Genomic DNA, 14,809 nt, shown 5'->3' on the forward strand with positions numbered 1-14,809 from the left:
CAATATTTAGAAATTGGTTCAGAAATATTCTCTCTCTATTTTTTTTTTAAATCATATGCCGAAATACAGCACTCAAAAGTCACGATTTTGTTAGTTTGTGGTTCACAGATGACGACCAATCATTTTCCTTTTGCAATGGTGGTTTTTATTTTGAAATTCCCCGTCTCGATTGGATGTCGGCATTCTATAAATGGATAGCAGGAGGGAATGGAGGGACAGCCGCACTTTCGGCGCATAGTCTGTAAGGAGATTCCGTTGCCGCCTCTCCTTTCCTTCTTCAATCTCCTCTTCCTACCCTACCTTGTCTTAGCTCTTCCTCTTCCGTGCTTCCTCGTTCTTCTACTGCGCCGCGGAAGACAGGGAGGCCACTGCTGCTTTCTTGCCTCAGCGTGTCGCGGAGGAGGGAGTGGGACGTTGGGTGATGGCGATGATGGTGGAGGTCGGAGAGGATGGGGCTCGGAACGATGAGAAGAGGCCGGCTGTTGAGGTGTCGGATGAAACTGCGCACCAGATTAGCACAGGTATTTTGTTGTTCTCGTTTGATTCGGTGAATGAGATTTTGTTTTTGGTTGCTTTACGTTTTTGTAACGCGTTCTTCTTTCTTTCGAAGGAAATTTCACTCAAATTTATTGTTTTTTGTTTGTTTTGTTGGGAATTAGTGTTCGCGTTTATTGTTGCCGGTGAGTGATGATTGCTTGTTTTTTGTCGTTATTTCAGATCTTCGTTTTTGTTCCCAACATTTCATTTCTGTTGGTCTAAATTCGTGTAGGTAGAGCCCCTGTGGATTTTCTTGTTCTTATAACATTGAATAAGTGTTCATGTGGTTCCGCTCGGCTACCTCCGGCCCACTGAAAAGGAAATGAGGGGTGTTTGAATCTCCTTCGGTGAACAGTTGATGGTTTTTGGATATTCCTGTTTTGTTGATTAATTTACAAAGGCTTAATTTCCTTAGAATTTGTATGCTCTTGGATGGTGAAATAGGTTTGAATGGAGCTGACCCCGAGCTTGATGTCCAGATAACAGCACTCTGATTTTTCCCCATGGTTTTTGCTTTTTGGGACATTTTAGCTTGAAGGGGCCTAGCACCAGATGACGATCGAGCGTCATTATGAAGTTTTAAAAATGTAATTCTCCACTGATTGTTTTAATTAAACCGACTATTATTATGGGTAGTTACCTGCAGAATGCTCACTCAATGAAAGTTATAATTTTTATTTGTTTTGGAGTTGACGGTAACAAATCGAGAGAAGAAAGAGGGCATAAAAGTTGAAAAAGGAACAATAATAATCGCATAGAAGGTGTAACTAAGATATTGAAGATGACCTGGATGAGCAGTCGTTCGGTGTAAATGATATATCCCTTCTTGGAAGTCCTTCTCTTAGGGATCACCCTCATACAGGCTCAAGTCGTCCTCATGCGAAGGTGGAAGAACACAAAAAGAATTTTAGCACTTGGCAATATCTGTCATTCATTCAACAACCTCTTACATAAGCGATCACATTTGGACCATTGAGTATTTCTAGCAAGAGACAGGAGATGGGACCAAAGGCTTACGCAAGGAAAATGAAGTAGTTATGGTAGGAAAATTGAAGAGTTACATGTGGTTCCCAAGGGAAGGAGGGGACCGACGACATTATGAGGAGTGAGAAGAGGGAGGGGGCTGGCTGAGTGGCTGTTGAGCTTGAAGGAGGATATTAGATTGGCATAGCTCTTGTGATAAATATATGTTATAAATAAAAGCTCACATCATACATAAAATCCTAATAACATACACGTTACTAAAAAAATGAAATACATTATGAAAACCCTTGATACATGAAATGAAAACTCTAATGAAGACGATGATGACAATGATGGCCAAGGACGGATCCAACCTTAATTTTTAGGGGGGGGGGGGGGGGGGGTGGGGAAAAAAAAAGGAGGGGGGGGGGGGGGGGGGGGGTGGAGGGGGGGGGGGGGCAAACTTATAAGTAACAATTGGTGTTGCCCATCGAATTTGGCTCAACCTTCGCTACAAGAAATGGGCAATAGCGACAAAAAAATAGATAAAGAAAGAAAATGGTCGCTAAAGATGATTAATCATTCAATTTCTACAAAATGTATGTTGAAGTTGCTTTGAATTGGCTCACCTCTATTTTTCATATCATGAACGTCGCGCTCACAGATATGTCGGGGGTCTAATGGGGCAACGCCTCCTGGTGGAGTTCAACCTGGTTGTAAGGATTTTTTGAATTCAAATTATAATAAAAATGATAATTTCTCTTTTAATTTCTCTTTTATTTGTTTATCGTTCTTAATAATTACACCTCTATACAATGTGTTTAATTATGCTGGGGGATTCCTAAAGACATAGTATTTTAAAACTTTTAGGGGTTTAATTGCCTAAAAACCCTTGTAAAAGACTAAAAAATAGATGGAGAGGGACTATTACAAAAAAATACATATAATAAAGAAATTTTTAATTGTTTTAGGGGGGGGGGGGGGGGGAATTGCCCCGTTGAGCTTAAGGGGATCCGCTCATGATGATGGCAATACCTTACACAATGAATTTGAGTATGCTTCTCTTATTTAAGCCATCTTAATTAAGAAAAGATTGAAATACCTTGAGAATTTAATGTGTTCTTTTTTTCTTTTGCTCACTATTAGTTGCCAAAATCTTTTTTCCAGTCTCTTGGTGAAATGATATACTATTTCTTTTTTTGTCAATTCTAGATGAGGCTACCATGATATTCCGTGTATTATCTTCATTTCTTTGTTATTCCATCAACATATGGGCCTTACCTCGAACCATGGACCCAAATTTTACATATTTTATGCTCAAGAATGTCCAAGTGGTATTAGGAGCGTTTTTCTTTCTACAATAGTTTGAATCAGCCTTGTTGTACTTTCTCAATATGTTAACTTTTTACCTTGAAATGAAATTGGTTTCATGGCAAAGTTGTTAGTTTTGCTCAGATTTACTTTATACTCAGTTATTTTTTTAAACTTGTTGTTAATGTTGCTCATGAAATGGGTGCTCCAGATCCTTGGTATCAAGTTGGGTTTGTTCTCACAACGGGGATCAACAGCTCTTACGTATTGGGGTATTCAGGATCAATCATGGTTCCTTTGGGATGGATAGGTGGTGTAGTTGGTTTACTTTTAGCCGCTGCAATATCCTTGAATGCCAATGTTCTTATTGCTCGTCTTCATAATGTCGGAGGTAAAAGGCAAATCAGATACAGAGATCTTGCTGGTCACATATATGGTAAGATTCCTGGCTGTTCTCTAGATCTTATATCAAACACTTTAACATTGAACAAGTTCTACAAAATATATGACGAAAATATTACATGTTATTGATTTTTTTCACTGGTATTGAATTTCTAAAATTTTATCTGATTTCAAATTATCCTTTTGATAGGAAACACTTGGATTTCCAAGTGTTTCACACCAAAACCACGAGGATCCAAAGGAAAAACTGCTGTCCACAACAGAAAAACAGCCAACTGCACAAAAACCTGATAGTGTTTTTATGTAGATTTTTTTTTTCTTCTTGAGAAACTTTTCTCATGTTGTTTTATTTCAAAATTACAGGAAGGAAAATGTATTGTCTTACATGGGCCCTCCAATATGTGAATCTTTTCATGATCAACACCGGTTATATCATTTTGGCCGGGCAAGCACTCAAGGTATTTTGAAAATGATTTCCATAATTTGTTTTTTGTTGTTATAGGTGATTAGAATAAGTTTCATTCTCCATCTTTTATCTCGCTAAAACAATATATTTAGTAAAGAATTTTTGTTTTTAAAGGTTGCTAGAAATTGTTGCTATTTTTTTTTTATATGGTATTTCAACTGAATCTCTAAACATCTAAAACTATAATCTGTACGGAGATGGTTTGAAAGTTAAAACCTAACTAGAAATTGTTTTAGTTAGCTTTGCTATTTTGACTTTGAGCTATTTAGTGTGTATATATGCAGACAGGTTGACCGAGCTGCAGGGATGGGAGTTGAATGAGAGAATTAAAAGATGGAAAGTAAAACCAAACAACATTGAATTTTCGGATGGGAGATGATCTCTTTTTTTGGTCTTTGATCAGACCAAATGTTTTTGAGCCAGTCTTAAGCAAAACCTTGGGTCTGAACAAGGCGAAAGGATTGGCCTCGTCCATCCAAGTAAACCTTAAAAATCATAATCAATTAAACTTGTTTTGTACTCAAAAAAAAAAAAAATTATATACTAATAATTATAAGCAGAACATGGAAGAGTAAGCAATGAAAAGAAATCATATTTTATTTCATTAATAGAGTCCATAACACTAGTACAAAAAAGAAAAAAATAATGACTAACAGGAAAGAAACTAGAAACAACAAGTGCGTATACAAAACTGTCCAAACCCAGCATGAGTATACATAGAACAATATAGACTTAAAATCAAAAGCAATACTATTTTTGAAAAACCTGCTCTTCTGACAATGTCCACTATGCAACATAGTTGAACCTAAGGCACATCAAATTATTTTTTAAAAACCAGCAATCGAAGGCACAAGCACCAAGTCGCTTCACTTATTACGGATTCATTTTATCTTATATGCATCTAGATGCATGAGAGTCGTCTAATATGAAGCAACATATTATGCTTAGAACTAGAGACAACCAATCAAGGCAAGTGTTATATCTCTTGCATGGTATTTACGGAAAACAAGATTTCACGTTTAAACAACAAGCCTTTATATGCTCTTTTTATCATGAAAAAAGTTTTACAATGAGTTTGATAACTCTAATTCAATAAGCAACTCATGTTTAAAGCACAAAAAAAAGACATTGGGAATGCCGCATTAAACGTCCATAAATAAAAGTGTCACATGTTATAAGTTTGTTTAAAGTATAATGATGCTCATAATTATTTTATAATAAATTCTAATCAATCTATTTCTATAATAAGATATCCATATTCTAATATGTCAAGTATAATATTACATCTCCAAAGATGACTCATCAGTCCTTTCTCATTTCTAATGTATATTTGTATGCATATCTATAGTCGGTTTTATCAAGATACCTTAAAATCAAACAGGTTGAAGCCAACCCATTGAAATCTAGCATTTTTCAAAAAATTTGTCACTCAATGGGCCTAACAACCCTACTAGCCAATCTCTTATCACAAAATTTACATTTTAAGTAAGCGTAACTTTTTTGTGCATCTTTTCTTGGTATAATGTCATATTTCTAAGTGTTGACCTTATTTTTGAATGAGATTGATAGAACATTCAAGTGCTTAGTCTTAGCTCAGAGGATCCTTTCATTTGTATAGGTCCTTTCCTATAGGACCCTCATACATGAATTCTTAACGACTTAGCATTGGCTAGTCTTAGAAAACCCAAACTTCTAATTACCTCATACCCCATGTTGGGCTTTTGAGACCTATAGACTAGGTCAATCCTAGCTTGGCATAGTGGGGCCAAGGACCTTTAGGAGTCTACCCTAGGGATTCGTAAGTTTATTTTAAGTCTTCATCCTTTTACAAATCTCTATTAATAGGATGAAGCTAATCTAAAACTCGAGATTCGTGCTCAATCAAAATAGTTTTGGAGATGTATAAAAAATATTAAAAGAAATTCAAGAAAAATATCATTTTTTAAAAAGAAACGAAAATAAAATTAACTCACCTTAAAACCATGTCTCTAAGAACAACTGTGGTTGCAAAGTACTCGCACGATTGTTGCTTGCTCACGCAATATCTCTCTCAAGTCTTATTGATGCTTGCTTGACTGTAAACCCTCTGTTGCTCAACTACCCAAAAAAAGAACAAAAATATAAGTATACTATGAGTTGGTAGTGATAGGAAATTCTTGAGTTTGCAAGTAACCCTAAGGGTAATACTTGAGTTCTCCCTCCTATAGACCTGAGGGCCGACTGGGCCGGTTCAGGGTGTACCAGGCTACCAGCCAACACGCAGCTCATCTAGATATGTTGTTTGGAAGCTTTGACTATCAATTAAGAGGTCTTGAGTTCGAATCCTGCGTATGTGGTGTGTGCGTGAATTTGTTTTAATTGGCCTAAATGTCCCAAAAAAAAGTATATTATGAACTATATTATTTATTAAGTATGCTATAAGTATATTATAATATAAAATAACAAAATGATTTTTTTGTAATTGCAAATTTGAGGCGCCTGCCTCAAACGTGTCAAGGCATATGCCTTGGCCAAAAAGAGGCTTAAGCCTCTAGGCTTTTTTTGTACACCTCATTGTGAGGTTCACCTTGAGAAATATGCGCTGCTTTTTTAATCAATGCCTAAAATTAAACACATATTATAGATAGCACAGTGCACCAATAATTAGTACCAGAAATGCTTAAGAACAAGTCCAGATTATCTAGATTCCAACAATAAATCAATATAAAACTATCTTTTTTCTGTTTGAAACATGATATATCTTGCAATAGGGATTTTCCAACAGACTAATTTGGAACTAATCTATATTTAATCAAAACTGAAATACAGATTTCAGTCAAAAAAACGAACTGCAGCATAACAATGTTACCAATGGATTGAAAACAAACAAATCTGATTTTATAGGATTCGAAGGGTGAACCAAGAAAAGATCTAAGTTCTTGCTTTCTGATTTATTCAAAACGTGATGACTTCAATTAAATCATTTTCACAGAAAGACCAAACTATAGGGAGTTCCATGCCAATTGCCTAAACATGTGCTGGAATAAGATTATTCTGGAAATGTTGGCCTTAACATATTGGAAAAGAAATCCTTCATTGGCTTTCTATTCAAGCCCTTAAAAAATTTTTTATTTTGTTGTTGAACTTTATTTGCAGTTGTTATTGTTTCTTGCCAGCTGATGATGTTCAGGCTTGCACTTGCTTTTTTGCAGGCTATTTATGTTCTGTACCGGGATGATGGTGCTTTGAAGCTCCCATACTGTATAGCAATTGCTGGAGTTGTTTGTGCTCTTTTTGCCTTTGGAATACCTCATCTATCTGCTTTGAGGATATGGCTTGGATTCTCTACGTTCTTCAGTTTTGTATATATTGTCATAGCGTTTGTGCTCTCACTTCGGGATGGTAATATTCATCAAACTCAGTCAAGTACAAATATCATGCATTAATATTCTCGTAAAATTCTGAAGTAGTTCGAAGATAAAGTTTATTATCATAGAATATTTTAAGTACTAATTTTTCATAAACTTGATGATTGTTTTCTTTAGAATAGTTTTATTAATTCTTTTTTAATATCGACGTTATGTAAGAAATATTTCTCATGCAAACATGTTCTGAGCAAGTCACCTGATATGTTTATGTTATGTATGGTTATACATGATAACTTCATTGATAGCAGTTTTCTTTTATGATTTTATTTATGAGCGTTTCAACCAATTCATGCTTTCAAACCAAATATTTGCCATTGAACGAAATTTTTTAACACTGCATCTTTATTCCTAATAGAGTTACATATTATAATGATAAGATGTGTTAATTCTATTTGATTGTCGTATCCAAATTATGTAAGCTTCATTTCAAAGGACTAAACATCTGATAGCTGTAGTAGTGGCTGCGTAATTAACAGCCCCAGGTTTGAGAATTGGCTGAGGCTTTCATTGATAGTGAGGCTTCATTGATAGTGCTTCGCAAAATGAAGTGTCCCCTGCATTAACAGATATAGAAGAGCTGTTTTGCATGTGGTCTCGATGGTCAAGAAATGGATAGTGTGTTTTTGGACGGTTGGTACTTGCATTATTGTAGGTTTCCTGCACATTAGAATTTTCATATGGAAGGATTTTGAACAGCACTGTAGAAGCAACTCCTTACAAGAAAACCTTAGTCTTAAGGAATAACAATAGTCAAAACTCTTCTCAAAAAAGTTGATTTCCCCTTCTATTTTAATGTTGAACAAGTCATTATGAAAATGAAATAATTAAATTTGCAAAATAGAAATATCTCCTATTAATAATGCCAACGTTGTAGTGCATTAGGCTACGTACCCACACAATTTATGGCAATTATCATGCCACTGTTACAGTAATTCTTATTAACCGTTGTGAATTCTGCATATTTATGTGCAACTCTTTTTGAATTCTTCCAATAACCATTTGCCTGCTTGACATACAAAACATAAACAGCATAAAATAGCGTCTATTAACATCAAAGCTACTAATATAACGTCCTGAAAAGTTTCTGTGATGACATGGGCATATATGTTTAAAGAGGACTATCGCTTGAGTGCTAACCTGGTCTATATGTACAGGATTGAACAGTCAGAAAAGGGATTACAGCATTCCTGCATCACACTGGGACAGGATATTCAGTACCATTGGTGCAATTGCTAATCTTGTTTTTGCGTACAATACTGGGATGCTGCCTGAAATACAGGTTTACTCTATTAAAACTTCATCAAAAGTTCAAGATGTTTCTTTGGTTTTCAGTTTTAAACTTTACTATCCATGTCAGGATTTCCATTTAACCTGAACATGGTTCTTTCCTTCTCTTCCAACATTTCTAATGAATTTAAAGCAAAAGAGTCTGGTCATGTATAACTAATTTCTCGTGAAATATTTAGTTTGGAGATATTAATACTAAGTTGAGTTTGAACTAGGTGAGTGAATCTGAAGAGAGCAGTTAATGATTGCCAAGGCAAAGGCTCAAATAAGGAGCAGCTCCTAGTATGTTTCGAGGATGATAGTGTTCTAGAAAAAGAAAGTATTATATGTGCTATAAAGCATAGCGTGCTAGAAAACTTTTGGGGAATTATTTATTATTGAAGAATTGAACTGAACATATCATGGTCATTGGCTAAGTCTTATAATGCAATAAAGCATAGCGTTTAACATGGGAAAACTATGATGCAGCGTTGAAGTTTTTATGCTGGATACTTATTTTTTTTATTTCTCCTATATTCAAATTAAGATTTTCTTCTTGAAAATTAATTACTTTCATGCATTTAAACTTCAATGTCGGCATCATCATCTATATTTTTCTATCAAATAACTGTTGGTTCATACTGTTCACTACAGGCAACAATAAAAGAACCTGCCATTAAAAATATGGAGAAAGCCCTATGGTTTCAATTTACAGTTGGTGGTTTGCCTTTATATGCTGTCACTTTTATGGGTTATTGGGCGTATGGTTCCTCAACTTCGAGCTATCTCCTCAACAGCGTTCATGGACCAGTTTGGGTCAAGACAGTAGCCAACGTTGCATCCTTTCTCCAGACAGTAATTGCTTTACATGTGAGTACATTCTGCCAACTCCTGCAAAATTTCACCTTGACTAATTACATTGTTGACAACAAATGTACCTGCAATATGGATATAGTGAGCATATTTAGCAACAGCCATGACAATTTCTATATGCAGTCTAGTCTTGTAAATGCTGAACCTTACCATAATTAACACAAGAAATATGCCTGCTCTAGGGTGTAAGCATATGTAGCAGTGGTCACAACAGCCCCTATATGCAGTAAAAATTCCAAGTCTTATAAATGTTGAATGTTATGTATTGTCAGATTTTTTATGTCACAGTCTTACTCTCTTATGCTAGAGAAATTATTTTGAGTGGAGACTGGACGCAAAACGTCATCCGGAGACCAACCAAAATGCCTCACATCAGCAGTATCGAGCCGCGCTATCGAGCGGTACCGAGCAGTACTAAGCCACGGTACCGAGCAAGGGATGACGAGGCGCATTTTGGTTGGTCTCGGGACGACGTTCAATGTCCGCACATAATAATTAATCCATATGTTGATAATTAAGATTGTATTTTTTTTTCTTAAAGACTTTAGGCGAATTTATTGTCAAATTCACGCACACACCCGTGGACTCTATGATAAAATGCATGTTCAATTGCCGTCTATATATATAGCTTCTGTCAAGGGGAATCTTGTATGCTGCCCAAGTTTTCTCCCCAGGCTATGCTCTTCAACTCTGTAGATGTCTCTTGCCGCACAGCACATATTTTTCAGTACTAATATAATTCTGAACGAGTCCTTATAAATGTTTGTAGTCACCATTTCGATAATTTGTTGTTATTATGAGCAGATTTTTGCTAGTCCCATGTATGAGTACCTGGACACAAAGTATGGGAGAGGAGGGAGCCCCTTCGCTCTAAAGAATATTTTATTTCGGATCATCGTTAGAGGTGGGTACCTCACCATAAACACACTCCTCTCAGCTCTTCTTCCATTCCTCGGAGACTTCATGAGCCTGACTGGGGCTTTGAGCACATTCCCACTCACCTTTGTTCTCGCAAACCACATGTATCTAATGGCAAATATGAAGAAACTCTCAGTTCCTCGAAAGGCTTGGCATTGGCTGAATGTTTTAGGCTTCAGCAGCTTGGCTCTCATTGCTGCTATTTCTGCAGTGAGGCTCGTAACGGTCGATTCGAAAACGTATCATCTCTTCGCTGATATTTGAAAATATATTTTTGTTTGTACGATTGTTTTTTTGACATTTGAGAATTTTTCTTCCTTTTGAAGCACAATATTTCGATCATTATCGCCGAACTGTTTCAAACTATTATCTTTAAAATTGATGTATTCTATCAACACTTCAGTGGCAATCAAAGCTCACAACCCACAATCTAATGAGAGATTATTACGTGCGGATGTTGAACGGGTTCAGTGGAAAATGAGGAGGCGACACGTCATGTAATGCACTGTGCATTGGACGATATGACATCTTCTCATTTGCCTCCGAACATGTTCGACATCATGTAATAATTTTTTCAAGCCAAGAGACGTTGGGTCGGTCAGAAGCATTCAGGTTTTTTTGTTGTTGTTAGCTTGTACTATGAATTTTTTTTTTGTCCTAAAGCAATCTAATGCAAAAGTTTCAATGCAATTACTAATTTGTAGCCTATATGATTGTAACTCTGCTTTCGAAGAATGATATTAAAGAAATTCCTTAAGAAGAATTTATGAGCGCATCCACCATTTAAAACTTTAATATTACATTGTTATCACTCATGTAAAATTTTAATATCAAATATATCACTCATATACTTCATTCTTATCATCTATATCACCCTATAAACTTTAATATTTCATTTAATATATTCATATTTATTTATTCTATGGATGATAGGTTTGTAAATATTAAAGTTTTATATTTTAGAAATGTAAATATCATGAAATAAAATTATATATATGTATTCGTAGACATTACTGTGTTACAAACCAATTCTGCAAACAAATTACATAGGACACCAATATAGAAATACTACGTACAGCACCACAGAAAAGCCTAACACGATCAATACAAAGAGATTTCCAAAAGCAACAGCCTCGCGTTTGCTTTGCTAGGAAATACATCAATTTCCTCAGCCAGCCAGAGATCGAGCTCTGGCGGACTTCACTGGCTTCTTAACCTCCTCTTTGGGATCGTGACAGTCGGAACGCCGTTCTCCATTGCGGCCTTCACGCCACCGGCCTTGGTGTTTTCAGACAGTCGGAAGCGGCGGAGGAGGCTGCCGCTACTGCGCTCAATACGATGCCAGGTATCGGTCTTCTCCTCCTCCTCCCTCTTCCGCTCTCCGCTGATCTTAAGCACACTTCCTTCCTCCATTTCCACTTTCACGTCCTCCTTCAGCCCCGGTACATCAGCCTTGAACACGTGTGCCTCTAGGATCTCCTTCCAATCGAAACGTGCGCCGGCAATGGCTGAGCTCTCGTCGGAGAGACACGATCTGGGAATGTAGAGGCTGGAGCCAAACGGAAAGTCATGGAAGACGTCCCAAAGGTCAGTCGAGAAGGGATCAAAGACATTGCTCCGGCAAATGATTGACATTTCTCTTCCACTCTTAGGGAATCCAAGCTTTGAACGATTGTTGATAAGCCAATCTGCACAAATAAATTCTGTTTCCTTGCTGCGATCGATTGCCAAAGAAAGTTAATTTATAGGGGATGGAGGATATCTAATTCGAGTTTTTCAGAGAGGCGGATTTCCGGAGAGTTCCAGCACCGCCGGAATTGGTCGCATACTCTACCGAGTCAGTCGGAATTAGTGCTGAGTGGATCCACACCTTCTGCCAGCAAATATGGCTGACCTTTAACAGTGGAGATTTTACCACGCAAAATTTTTAAAAGCGTCATAATTAATGTTTGATTAAGCAGTAGAGCATTATTATATTAAATTAAAAAATTTAAAATGCAAAAAAAAAAAAAAAAAACTTAGAAAATCTAAAATCAATTTGGTTTTAGATTTTCTTAAGAAAATTTAATTTATATAAAATGGGATTTTTTTTAAATAAGTTTGTTATTAAAAATTTTATAAGTATTTATGAAATAATTTTTATAAATAAAATAGTTATTAAAAAAAATTAAATAACAAATTAATTAATTGAAGAAAATATTAAAAATCTAAATAAAACAATAAAAAAGGTTAAATTAAATAAATTGAATTGTTAAATAAAATAATTCTTAATTAATAGAAATATTATTCCAAAATACAAAATTCTCCCCAATTTAAATAAAAGAGAATAAATTCAATTAGACTAAGATAATATGTAATAAAAATTTATTTAAAAATATTAATAATTAAAATATATTTAACTTATTATTCTTATTTTCATAGAATTGTATACTATTTAACGATTAATATAAATTTTGTTAAAGGAACGTAGAAATTACCTTCTCAATAAATATCGAGTATTATTTAATAAAGCAGATTAGAAAATTAAAAGTCAGCGCTAAGATTAGAATGTTAAAGTTTCAAATTGTACTAAATTTAATGAGAACCGGAGAGATTTAATTAGTACACGTATTTGCTAATATCTTCTAAATTTTCTACTCTAATCTATCTCTCTTCCTTAAATTATAGTTTAAAACACACTGCCCCTTCTTAAATTAAATTAGTTTATGATATTGCTTTAGTTTTTAGTGCCGTGAGATGGTTTATGTTCACGCATCTTAAAAGTGTGTTATTTAATAATACTGATGGAGTTGAAAGACCGAACTTGCGATGAATCAACCTCCAATACCTTATCATATCCATTCTCCTCCATAACTAATCACATTAACATTTGGAGCACCTTTGCTACCACTCAACATTTTTATAGGATCAGTAAGATACAAGATTGTTTGTTGGATGGCTTGTAAAAGTGTGGATTATCTTTATATTCCTCTAACTATTGGACAGTGGCTAGCCGGAACCCATCCCTCTCCGACTTAGAAAGATTTTCAAAATCCCTCATCCCTCCCTTCATCCACCAGGTCTAATCCGAGCAGAAGTGACCGACCAACTATAGGAAATCTTTGGACTCTCCTTAGGCTTTAGGTACTTTCCTTTCCAAGTAGCGGGTATTTGTAGTAAAAACAGATATATAATACCTTAAAGTATTCATAAAATTATTATACGAAAAAATATAAATGACAAATGATTCTTAGTGGAGGAATATATAAATACACCCATTAACGAGTTAAAGTGCCACGAGTCACATTTGAATGCAATGATTATATAAGTTGGCAAATAATTCTTCGTAAGTTCTGGAAAGCATTATCAAAATGAAGAACATACTATCATATTCAAAATCTCCACTATCACTATATAATGTTTCTACTATGTTCTTTCATTCCCTCCATATTTGTTCATATGCCTTGTTGTTTATGTTTTACTTAATGACGATCATTCTCTAAGTTTGTTTTTGCAAACTCACACATATACTTCATGATTTAGGTTGTAGTTTGAGTTGTTTATGTGTGAATTTCTAGATTCATGTATTAGGTTATTATCCATGATAGGATAATTAAAGATAGAGTATTTAGTTATTTTAATTATATGTAAGGATAACTTTTCATAATGTTTTAGGGGGATATTTGGTTGTTATGTGTTTGAGTTTAGATATTGCTTTGATGATTTATTAGTGGATATAAATTATTGAAGTCTTATATTTCCACTTTGAAATTATTTTACAACAAATTTTTGCCTTAGCTCAAAACCTACCACTTCGGACTTCTTGTGATTTATCTCCAGGTCGGCGACTCAGGCGTGTGCATTGCTAATCTAATCTGATAAAAAATAAATAAAGGAGAAAAATTATAATGTCGCAGTCTCTATCTATATTTAGTCAATTTATCTTATTTATTTATTGTTAGCGTTTATAGTGATACTATTACTTTGAGGTGATCTTAATTTAAAATTTAGATGTTGTTTTGATGAAGTAGTTTATGGTAATATTGCTTCTTAAGTCTAATAGTGATGATATTGCATTTATTTATCTAATTTATATGAAATGAAAGTTGAAGATGTAATTCATTATAACTTGAAGGAAACTGTGGTTGACGGTGTGTGCTATGTTGAATGTATTATATTATTAATTTTATTATTTAAAATTCTACTATTCATTTTTTTAATTGAAAAAAATAAAATAAAAATAAAAATTTCTATTAAATATATAATAATAATACATTGTTATTTTAATAATAAAAACGTGTTGATAATTAATAGTGAAACAATTTTCTTCCATCTTTCAACATATGCAAATAATTGCATCTATTAACTCCCATCATTGAAATTTGAGTTAAGTATTACAATGAGCCCTCTCTATTCACTATGATTTTTAAAACTAAATCAAAAAATACATTTGTTTAGTTATTTCATTAAAAAAATGAAATTGAAATTGATATTAATTTTAACTTTAATCAAATTTAGTAATTTAATTAATTCTTAAACAATAATATTTAATCATTCACTTTGATTTAATCATTTCTTATTTAATTTAAATTTTTTCATTTTTTTAATAATTTGGAAAGTATATTTTTCAATATACGGAATAATATAAAATTAAAATTTAAAATTTTATAATAAATAATTTTAATAA

At 34.3% G+C, this 14,809-nt stretch overlaps 1 protein-coding gene and 1 pseudogene across 1 annotated transcript; one reads left to right on the plus strand and one right to left on the minus strand.

Annotated features, from left to right (window-relative positions):
- The first annotated feature begins 256 nt into the window (after window positions 1–256).
- On the plus strand, window positions 257–10,762 carry LOC110113947 (probable proline transporter 2). Its single transcript, XM_020846703.2, has 7 exons — window positions 257–521; window positions 3,023–3,247; window positions 3,577–3,671; window positions 6,871–7,060; window positions 8,241–8,365; window positions 9,007–9,222; window positions 10,030–10,762. Exons 1-7 carry the CDS (start codon window positions 422–424, stop codon window positions 10,405–10,407), a joined length of 1,329 nt encoding a protein of 442 aa, XP_020702362.1. The 5' UTR covers window positions 257–421; the 3' UTR covers window positions 10,408–10,762.
- Window positions 10,763–11,152: 390 nt separating this feature from the next.
- Window positions 11,153–12,096, minus strand: LOC110114024 (annotated as a pseudogene).
- Between the last annotated feature and the right edge of the window lie 2,713 nt (window positions 12,097–14,809).

Source organism: Dendrobium catenatum, unplaced genomic scaffold (genome assembly GCF_001605985.2).
Source record: "Dendrobium catenatum unplaced genomic scaffold, ASM160598v2 fragScaff_scaffold_1028, whole genome shotgun sequence".
NCBI lineage: Eukaryota > Viridiplantae > Streptophyta > Magnoliopsida > Asparagales > Orchidaceae > Dendrobium > Dendrobium catenatum.